The sequence below is a fragment of the Pseudorasbora parva genome, chromosome 5 (genome assembly GCF_024679245.1).
Source record: "Pseudorasbora parva isolate DD20220531a chromosome 5, ASM2467924v1, whole genome shotgun sequence".
Classification (NCBI taxonomy): Eukaryota; Metazoa; Chordata; class Actinopteri; order Cypriniformes; family Gobionidae; genus Pseudorasbora; species Pseudorasbora parva.
The window spans coordinates 16,797,655-16,809,226 of record NC_090176.1 but is presented as its reverse complement, the minus strand read 5'-3'; the positions used below and the strand labels follow the sequence as shown (position 1 = coordinate 16,809,226).

Here is an 11,572-nt window from a genome sequence, read left to right as displayed (position 1 = left end):
AGGCTATGGTTCAGAATTTTTATTTTCTGTTTTAATGGGTTTGGGATCAATATAATCCAAACATATTTTTTCTAGCCATTTTGTCACATTGCACATTATGTAGGCCTATAAGCTATAATATGTCAGCATTATAGGACCTAGAAACTCATGCCCCCTCTTTCTCTTCCCTCCTTCAATGTCAAATAATAATAACCAAAGCGGACAAAAGATGTTATTCTGAGTGTTTGCTGCCACAGTTACCGAAGGCTATAATAAGAAACGTCCCTCACCAACACACTCGACTGCACTCGGCTTCACTCGTTGTTTCTCGGAACTCTTCGCCAGTCGTCTCTAGGAAACCCAGTGCCCCCTCCCACCCCCTACCCTCCGCCCATCATTGCCAGACTCTCTCGGCTTTATGTCTGGCCGCTGTGAACGTGAACTGCCATGCGCGGTCGCCATGTTATCGCGCTCTCCTCCCCCTTTCGGGGACTCGTCACAGGCTGATAGCACTAGCACAGGCTACATTACAAGGAGGCAGCTGGTGAATAGGACCAGAGTGGGAGAGAGACATAGCGCCAACACAGGACTAAAACAAAAGAAAGCACGGGATGGAATAAAGCAGGGCAGCGCTGAGTTGCTCGGTTTCTCTCTGTCATCTGACGCTGGCGTAAGGACTTTGTTTCGTGTGATTTCTGCGATACAACAATTGAAAATGCGCCTGGCAGTTTGAACTGTGATGGGGAGAGACACTATCGTTGTAAGGTTGGATATCGATCGCCCCGGCCGTCTGTGTCGACTCCTTCACGTTTAAACTTCACCGTTATGCTGTGCTGAATGCTTTTGCGAGGATATACGTTTGAAAACAACAACAGCTGAAGCGAATCCGTGTCAGCTAGCTCGCTAGCGACTGTTAACTTAGCATTGGCATTAGCCTGCTCCTCATGGTGGACATTTAAATACACCTCAAGTGGAATTACCGTGGCAGTTATTGGAAAGTGTTGGTTTTATGTGGAAATTACTCGAGCGGCTTCAAGTTGCTTCCCAAAAAGAGCTTGTTCTCTTGAGCTGTATTTATAACTTTGACGGAGACTATCCTTCAGAAATGAATCACCACGACCGATCAGGAGACTCCGGCAGCGCCCGAAAAATGGTCTACCCCATGAGTTTACCCAGACGGGACAGCAGTAGCACCACGGTAGGTGGTTCCACCTCATTGACAACTTCGGGAAGCACCAGCCTTAATAGTAATAACTTAATGCTGGGGGATGAGTATTCACCACCGGTGCTAATTCAGTCTCAAATACCGGCCGCATCCTCGCTTGGGCCCCAGAACCCTCCTCAGAGCCTCAATATCCCCTTGCAGACCCCCATGTTTCCCCAAACTCTGCCCACTGCAGTGGCACAGATGAAGAAGAAGAGTGGCTTTCAGATCACCAGCGTTACACCCGCTCAGACGTCTGTCAGTACCAATAACAGCATTACAGAAGACACAGAGAGTTGTGATGACCTGGATGAGTCCCACACAGAGGACTTATCATCCTCAGAGATCATGGACGCATCCCTTTCGCAGACCAACAATGCAGGAGGACCGGAAAGAAGCTCCTCAGAGGAGACGCTGAATAACTTCCACGAGGCGGAGACCCCGGGGGCCGTGTCGCCCAACCAGCCACCCGTCCTCACTCAAGGACACCTGCATGGCACTATGGTTAATGGGACGGTTCACCATCATCACCATAATCCTGCTTCTTCTAAAAAAGCCCACCCTGCTGGGACACAGATCGGGATTCCTCTGGGAGTTGCAGTCACATCTTCAGTGAGCTCAAGTTCTAGCACAGGCCAGAAAATGCCTTCAAATGTGGGAGGATTGATCGCGAATGCCTCTGTTGGCACAACCAGTGTCATCGGTCAGCCTTTGGCTACTGTCGCCTCAGGAACTGGAATGATCTCTGTGACTTCAGGTGCCACAATTAGTACTGGTAAACCTTTAACAAATAATGTTTGCATGTTAAATTCCACCAGTGTGCCTGCTGTGGGTGGCAAGAGTACCAATAGTAGCAGTGTAAATTACTCTCCTGCTTTGAATAGTATTAGTAACCAAACTGTAAACTTGACACACATTCCCAGTGGAATAATCGGCATGGGCATCACCGCTGCTACCACGGTGTCCGGTGGTGTCGCTTCAACAGGCGGAGGGCAGGTGGGGCCAGCTGTCATGGGCCAGCATGCAATGCCTGCTCCCTCTGCCCCAGTAATGAATGCTCAGCCTCAGCAGGCCCAAGTGCCTACTCCTGCCTCCACCAGCTCACGTTTCAGAGTGGTCAAATTGGACTCTACCTCTGAGCCTTTTAAGAAGGGTAGGTGGACGTGCACTGACTATTACGACAAGGATGCCCCGAGCACGGCATCCTCTGAAAATGCCCCCAGCACCAGAACGGTCGAAAGCATTCGCCAGTTTGTGCCTGAGAGTGTTGTGTGTCCGGACAGAGAGACTGTCAGTGGGAGTTCTGTCAGCAGCTCGGCTAGCCATTATACTGAAAGTCTGGGCAGCGGCGAGACAGGCGGCCCCTCAGCTGTGAAACAGACCTTCCAGCAGCCTGCTGCCCAAAAGCAAGACTACTCGTCCTCTAGTGTGTCCATGTCTCAGATGCAACCCCAGGACTTAGTTCATGCTCATCTTAAGACTAACGTTGTAGCTCCGATGCCGGCGAGCATTCAGCAGCAGCCGCCACCGGTGAATATCGGCGGCCTGCAGACCACAATTGGGCATTCGTCTGCCGCCGTGCCCGCTCATATGCCCAAACTGACGTATGCACAGGCAGCACAAACCTCTCCTGCTCAAGCTCTGCCTGTGGTGACCCAGCAGCAGATGGGCTACACGCCCGCACAGCAGCCGGCTGTACCGGCCCAGGTAGCGCCAGCACATGTTAACCCCTTAATTCAGGGAGGCAGCCTGCCACCTGACTTCCCTCAATCCAAGCAGGTCATGAACACAGTGCCACCTGGGTCAATGCAAACACTGCCCCACCTGCCCGCCTCCATTCCGGCGGTGACAGGGACCGGTCAGCTGATCGCCGCTTCGCAGCAGCCCGTGGGCGCTGTGCAACCCCCTGCTGCTCAACCTCTTCCGCAAGGGCTCCTGCAGCCACAACAGACACCCGCCACGCAGATGGTCCAGGTCGTGCCGCAGCTGGTCCAGTCCGGCGCCGGTCTCGTACAGCAGCCTCAGGGGCAGCAGCTTGCCTCTCAACCCTCCATGGAGCAGCAGTCCCAGCTCAGCAGTCAAGGCCGCGGCGCCCAGTTTGTCCCGGCCGTGACCTCCTCAAGCGTTCCTCCTAAACTTCAGAGTGATCCCCAGTCCAGTTTGATCCAGAACGGCTCAAAAGAGACCGGGCCGCAGCCTGCAGTCATGCCCACACCGCTGGAGGATGCCCAGCTCCTTCTGTTACAGCACCAGTCTCTGCTCATGCAACCCAAGCCAGCTGGTGGTGAATCTGCCTCCCAGACCGGCACCTCCCGCGGTCCTGAGGGAAGCAGTGGAGTCAGTGCCTTAACTGCCTCCGCCAGCCTGCTGAAGAGCTTACCTGTAGATGGAGAAGATGATGGGTAAGTTTCATTGCATTGCTTATTCACTTCATTTGCACTTCATTTGCGCTTTTAGATAAAGTTGTAATTGCTTAATTTAATATTACACATGCAGGCAGTGGGTGTTGACACTTAAGCAGTATGGCTTAATGCAGTGCTATAAACAAAAAGGGTTATGTATGTTTTGCTTTACATATCACAGCACACAGGTTTGAATCAGAAACCATGTTTTTCATAATACAAAACTATAGACAGTTACTGTGATATTACAAATAGAAAGGTAAATGCTTACCTTTCTATTTGTAATATCATAGTAACTGTTTTACAAAGTGTTAGGCTGCCTTTAAAGACCCCATGAAATCACCTCAGAGTGCAGTATTTATTTTTGTACTGACATTAACTTTTGAAATGGGAGCCAATAGCCTTTCATTTGCATCACAGCCACAAACATTATTAATTGGTGCTTGCCAGAGCCATAGTTAAAGAGTTGCACTTTGATCTCGCCGTCACACGGTTTCTTACAGCGCTCAATAGTTCCAAAAAACTCTGCGCTGTCTATCTGTTTGAATAGGATTAAGGAGGATAGACAGCAGTTTCACTATATTTGTAGCAATTTCTGGCAAATACAATATGTGCATCGACTTCGACTAGGCTTTACAGTAGCATTTTATTCTGGGGAGAGACATAAGAGACAACGTTAATATTTTTCTTGAGTTATCTGATTATTTTATTTGGGTCACGGGAGTAAACATGATTTTACAGCGTTGAGCGCTGTAGCCAATCACAGGCATTTCTGTCGAAAATAATAACCAATAATATGTTTAATTTACCGCCAATGGGAATCCTCTGAGTATCGATCAAAAAAAGTCTCGGAACGCTGAATGAATTTTAGTGCAAGTTTACGTGTTCATTTTAATGTTGTTAGCGTCCTAATGTTATTTTATTATACTCAAAGCATACACAACAGGTGAATATACGCGAATGATGCTAGCATATACACACTTTCCCCAAGAAAGAAGCTTTAAATAGTCAAAAAACAACAGGGCAGCCAACTTAATTCAACTCTATATATCCAGGCAATAGATATGCTATTCCTTAAATGGACTGACTTCAGAGAAACGCATTGGACGGAAAGACCTCAGAGAGACTAAAAACTTGAAATATGACAGATAGCATGTGGATATAGTAGCTTTAGCAGTGCTCTCACTTTATCTAACTGCAGTTAGAGTCTAATGATCTATTATATAGCAATAAAAAATAACTCTAACGTACTTCATAAAAAACATCATCTATCAATATTCCTGAGAGGTCAATAATGCCATAAAATCTCAATATGCAATATTTCATCCGTTTGCCAGCGAGTGTGCTTGAGATGCACTGAAATGAATGGGGTTCAATGCTGGAATTATTGTTCGCTCCTTGACACGCTAAAGAAAACTTCCGCATTCCTCAATTTCTATGGGAGAGTCTAGGGCTGGGCGATATGGAGCAAAAAATATATCTCGATATATTTTGCTATATCTCGATATACGATATATATCTCTATCTTTACAGGAAAAATAACCCCCTAAAAACTACAGCAAAAACAAATATGCCAAATACCACAAAAACTTTTTTTTTTAATTGAAGTGCAAAGAGGTAGTCAAGTGCTTTTGCGACATTTAAAAAAAAATAAAAAACTCCCTGATTAAATACATAATAATAATTTAACTGTAAAAGAAAATAAATAATATTGCCTTCTTTTCATTTATTTCATGCTTTCAAAAGATGAATCAAAGACTCCCTTTTTTACAGTTAAAGTAAACAGTAAGCATTTTGCAGAAAGATGGGGGCATGACTGAGATATAAATAAACTGATTTTGTCATAACACCACTTCCTGTTAAATTTGTATCAAAATTCAAACAGTGATGTTTGTCATGAGTTTGACAAAATTCAAACTCATCCTGTGGATCATGTAGGCAACACATGAGCTGAATTTCACTTCTTTTCCAGTTACAGAACGAAATATGAATGTCAGAAGGTAGGCTATATGATAATATGATACAGTACAACTTACAGGAGAGCACCGCGTGTCTCAGGACACCCGGGATGTCGCGTTTTTCACTCTTGGTTAAAACGTGAATAGACCTATACATCATAATCCCGTGATAAAGCTGACAAAATAATAATAGTAATGATATTGCAATACTTTTTAAAAGTTTTCAAATGATATGCGATCATTTTGACATTTTAACCGAAAACTATGCGATCAGTTAGACACGAATCATAAACTGGCATGATTGCGACCGCGTCTCGCACCAGTAGTGTCAATCACCTGACTGTGGGTGAAACGTGCGCTTTGAACTATGATGAACATTAATATTTCTTTATGAATTTTAGCAAGCAGTTGTGTTAGAAGGAAAACATGGTCTCTAAACTGAGTCCTGAACAACGTGCGCGCTTGTCAGTATGATAACTAATCCTCACCTGGTTGTGGAAGCAGCCGTGTTCAATGAGACAACATGCGAGGGGAGGGGGAACAAAGCAAGAGGCGGGAGGCGCGCGAGGTTCCGCGAGCACAACACAGAGAAGGCAAACGAGCAAAGTGGCGGAATCAGAATTTAACCCCTTAAGTGTCACCCCCCTTTTTGAAAATATACATGAAAATTCACTATCCAAACTTAAATGGTAGCAATTCAAGAATGCTTTGGAATATAGACATAAGTTTGGTCTCATTTTAAAGAAGACAGTCAGCAGAGTATTGCTCAAGTGAAATCACTTCAAAAAAAATAAGTTTATAAAAGTTATGGAAGTTTAAATGTACTGTAAATCAAATATACTGTACTAGATATTTAATATTTAATATAAAATATATATGTTACAAAATAATGTGGACTCTAAAATTACTATCAAATCAAAGCCATATGTCTAATCAATTTGTGTTCCAAATTTGAAGTTGATATCACAAAAATTGAAGTTCCCATGAGATTTTTTTTAGGCGTTGTACCACAAATAGCCACCGGGTGTCATTTAAATTCCATTGATTTTTTTAAATGCAATTTCCTGTGTCAAATGTATATATTTTTGTGTAAATATCACAAAACAGTTTGCAGATATAGATCCGTGAGACTAAGACCTTTCCGACGATATGCGTTTTGTCAAGATTAGAAAAGGTTTTTATTATAAATTAAATAAATATGGTAAATAAATATGAAACATGACAACGCCACTTGGGGAGGAGCCCGCTAGAATAATTTAGAGCACCGTTTCCATGGTAACGCAAGGTCCGATTTCAAATCGGGTTGCACAGGATGAATCTTGACTTCGTAAGCTTTCGAATGATATATAGTTTGTCAACATTAGATCAGGACAAATATAGGATATATTGTTTTAAACATGAAGTGGCAAATGGGCCCACCGGTGGGCCAGTGACACTTAAGGGGTTAATATAAACAACATATCGATATATACGATATGTCCAAATCCATATCGAGCTGAAAAAATATCTCGATATATTTTAAATATCGAGATATCGCCCACCCCTAGGAGAGTCATAACTGTTTTTCAACGGCTCTGGTGCTTGCTATTAATGGTTGTAAGCGTATTAGTGGGAGGTTCTTTCTCATTCTAGATAGAATTTGATTAGACAAAAGAATTGTGATGAGTGATGAGTATTTAGTAAGAGAATGATTGGACATTTTAAATGCGTGTGAAATTTTAAGGGTTCTTTAACACTAGCACTTTTAGTGCGTACCCAGGTTCGATTGACGTCAGTTTGTTTGGATGATGTGAACACGGTCTTCTGTGCTCATCCGCGAACCGTGCCGAGTCTGCTTAAAAAGGCGGTCTTGGGTTCGGTTCACTTGAACTCCGGTGCGGTTCGCTGCTGTGTGAACGCAATCGTACTAATCCGCGGAAGTGAACCGTTATTAATGACATGATTTGATAAAAATGTGTGTTTTATGTTTGACTCATTTACCTGATGAGCGTGACTGACATACCGCAATCAGAGAGCTGTAGATCTCATTTCTGCTCGTCTTCAGCGTTCCTCAGAGCATTTGCTGTACATTCGTGGCAGATAGATGCAAGTGCCATTACGTAAATACTGAAGCTTTGGTTACAACCAACATTCAAAAATATAAAAGTGAGGTGAGCAATTCTATTCATGCTAATGCTATTCGCAACCTTCTTGCTCTCCATCGTTAACAAGCAATGGGAAAAACAGCTGCTGCTTTGATGACACAAACGCACCCTGGTTCAGACCGAAATAATAAAATATGAACACAGTCCAATACACTAGTATAGGCAATATCTAAACTAGAGATGCACCGATTGCAATTTTCTTGGCCGATTCAGATTTTTGTTTTTGTTTTGTTAGTAAGATCGGCCAATACTGATTTTTGCCAGTTCCGATTTTTTTTTTTCTAATAACTAATTGACAGCATATACAAACAAAGGACCCGCTTTATATTAGGTGGCCTTAACTACTATGTACTAACATTGTATTTAATCATTTGATACAATGAACTTGCTGTGTACATACATGTTTTTACATTGTACTTACATTTTCAAAATGACCCGCATGTAATTACATCTGTAAATAATTTCTGTAGTTACATTTGTAATTACACAGTTGGCACTTCCCTTAAACTTACCCATATCACCACACCTGCCCCTAACTCTACCCGTATCCAACTCAATGTCAGCAAAAGTGTATGTATTTTGCAATATAATATGAACGCAATAAGTACATTGTACTTACTTTTTGATGTAAGTACATAGTAGTTAAGGCCACCTAATATAAAGTGGGACCCAAACGAATATCCACTTTTTCTTAAAGGGCTGGTTCCGTGTTTTTTTTCTAGGCTTGGTTGTGTTTATGGGGCACAGTATAACATATCTTAATGCTTCATTTTTTGTAAACGCTGTAGTCTTCTTATATTTGACCTTTATTCCACACCGCTGTCTCCACTGTCCTTTGAACGGCTTGTTTGCTTCCTGCTTCTATGAAGCCCAACCCTCTGAAAAACGCAATGGTCTTAGATTGGTTTGATGGCCAAATGTAGTTTCATGTATTTTTATTGGCTGAAGTGCCAAGCACAGGTTGTCCAGGAACGCCACGTTTCCCATTCCCACGTTGACCCAGTCACATCCGTGGTGACTAGCAAGGGTTTATGATGTCACCAACCCAGGAAGAAGCTCGCTGTAGTCCAAACTGGCCGTTTTTGTAGGTGATAAACTGCCATAACTTTAAAAGACAATATCTGCGTTTGCATTGAACTTTCAGTGCTGTAACTTTGCATATACTGTTTATGCTCAAGCAGCAACATTACACACTAACTAAAATTAAAAAAGTGAAATCGCATGCAACCACCCCTTTAAAAGCAAAATTTAATTTTCATTATAAAATAAGTTAGTAAACATTATAATAGGATCTTCTCTCACTTAAATAACTCTCAAAAAATAAATGTTCTGTGCCATGAAAGAATTGAAAATCAGTTGCTTTATGAAACAAAATATTATAAATTGACCTTTTTCTCTTTTTTGCTTGTCTTACAAAAGTCAAAAGATCCTATGACTGAACAAACCTTAAGTGTACAATACTCCTCCAAATAGTTCAGTAATTGTGTAATAATGTTGCCAGCTAGGTATGTCACGGTACCAAAATTCTAGTAGTCGGTACCAATACAATAAAAAAATGTTGGTACTCCGTACCAATTTCAGTACCACAGCTAAATATTTCTTAAATACGTTTTTTATTTAACCATTTAAAAAAATACTATGTTTATTATTAAAATGATAATCATTATAATTAAATAATACATAAACAATTAAAGGCTGTATGCTGTGTAAAAGTAAACATTGTTTATAAAAAAAAAGGTCAAGTGAAATATAATCAACCATCTAGTAGGGCTGGGCAATAAAATGATAACGATAATTATCACGATATAATTTTCCTTGATAAAACAATAACAACAGTTCGATAAATTCTCTATATAATGCGTACGCGCTATGCGTAATGCTGCGCATGCGTATTGCAGACCGGGCTTCTGGGTGCTGCACGCGCTGTTATTTACAGTCAGTGTCTGACAGGCTTGAGGATTGGGGTGAAGTGGAGCGAAATGAGCGATAGTGAAGAAAACTCAGCGCTCACGACCAACTCGGAGGACACAGATATCGATGACAAGATAGTTTACTCAACTTCAGTGGTTTGGAGATATTTTGGCGATCCCATCCGACATAAAACAGAGCGACGTGCGTGGACTGCTTATCATAGGTTCACGTTCACCACACAGAATTTAATTATTAAATTATCGTTATTCTTCAAAGTTCTTCCATATAACATTGAGCCCAACACAGCGGTAAATCTACATTAACTACATTCACACACAGCAGGCTTATTACCTTGTTAGCTGTAGTGGGTGACTTACAACAAGCTAACGTTACCAAACTATAATCACTAAAACATCGGACTTGTACATCGCTATCATAATTGTTTGTCTTTGGTGATGTATTAATGAATCAGCATCGCCTGTATCAAAAGAGAAATAATTTCATTCGATGTTTAAAATGAATAAAATTGATTAGGCAGCCCTTACTCGAGATCCACAAATACTGAACTTTGCTCTCTCCCTCCTCTCCTCTCCCCGACCAGCCCACTGTGGGTGAGGTGTGTGTGTCAGTCAGTGAGGTGCGTGCGAGCGAGAGTGAGAGATGCACGGTGGACCAATCCACTGTGAGGCAATAGAGGGGGGATCTCAAAATGTTTCTCAACTTAAAACACATTTTTTTTGCCCGTTTGCGTTTTTAGTGTTTTACTACTTACACAATTAAGTATATATAATGATATTATTGATATATAGTGTAGAGTAAAAAAATGCTGGCCACAGTTAATATTTTAATAAATAAATCTACCTCAGTTTTAATAAATTGTTCACCTGTTTGGGAAGTGTTTGTCATGTTTTGACAATAAAGGATACTTTAAAACCTCAGTTAACTGTCTGTTTTCTACATCTTTCACTCAGGAGCAAAAATATGCCTTTAAACTTTAAAGAAATAAAGATTTTACATTTATCGTGATATTTATCGATATCGACTGATATGAAAAATTATATCGTGATAATTTTTTTGGGCCATATCGCCCAGCCCTACCATCTAGGCATTATTATTATTAGCAGTAGTAGTAGTAGTGATGTATTATTATTATTATTACTAGTGACATATTATTATTACATAGAGACGTAGCTAAGGTAATTATTAGGGCCGGGACTTTAACGCGTTAATTTAGATTAATTAATTACGTGACTTTAACGCGTTAATTAATTACAAAAAAAATAAAAAAAAATAACCACACTTATTTTTGCACCGCGGAACGTTTTTCAATGAATGAGTTTCGACGGACCGATTATACTGGAACACCAACTAGCGCTCGCTCCGGAGTCACGACAACAACAAACCATGGGTGCGTCTCAATCAGCTCCCTAGTTCAGTAGTCAGGGCACTGATCAGGGAGTCAGCCCATTGACTTATGTCCTGATCAGTGCCCTGACTAGTGAACTAGGGAGCTGATTAAGACGCAGGGCATGAGTGAACATGAATGAAGAAGCAGATGAGACTGCTTTGCTTGGCCCTGTGGATGGGAAATTTTGTTTTAAAAAACGAAAGAATGGAAGCGTCGTCAAGAGCATGGTTGTGTGCAAGCTATACAACAAGGAATTTGCGTATCACCGCAGCACATCGAGCCTCAAATATCACAAATATGCTTTTGCTATACTTAATGGCAAACATTGTGCTGGTCTGCTGGACTAAAATAAATAAACTATATTTTGTTGATTAAGCTTATGTATTCAGTCATTATTCAATGGTATACTAAAAATACATGTGAAAAATGACTTCTCATTGTTCTCAGGTCAAATATTTATATGCAATTAAAATGCGATTAATTTTGATTAATTAATTACAAAGCCTCTAATTAATTAGATTAATTTTTTTAATCGAGTCCCGGCCCTAGTAATTATCCTAATATAT

General features: G+C 41.4%; 1 protein-coding gene across 3 annotated transcripts in view; it reads left to right on the top strand.

Moving 5' to 3' along the window:
* The first annotated feature begins 423 nt into the window (after window positions 1–423).
* Window positions 424–11,572, top strand: part of tsc22d1 (TSC22 domain family, member 1) — an 86,480-nt gene continuing 75,331 nt past the window's right edge. For 2 of the 3 annotated variants that reach the window (XM_067443356.1, XM_067443355.1), the window contains exon 1: window positions 424–3,585. In XM_067443356.1, the coding sequence (XP_067299457.1) occupies window positions 989–3,585 (2,597 nt within the window). In that variant the 5' untranslated portion in view covers window positions 424–988. The remainder of the gene's footprint in view (window positions 3,586–11,572) is intronic. The other variant, XM_067443354.1, reaches the window with a different exon arrangement.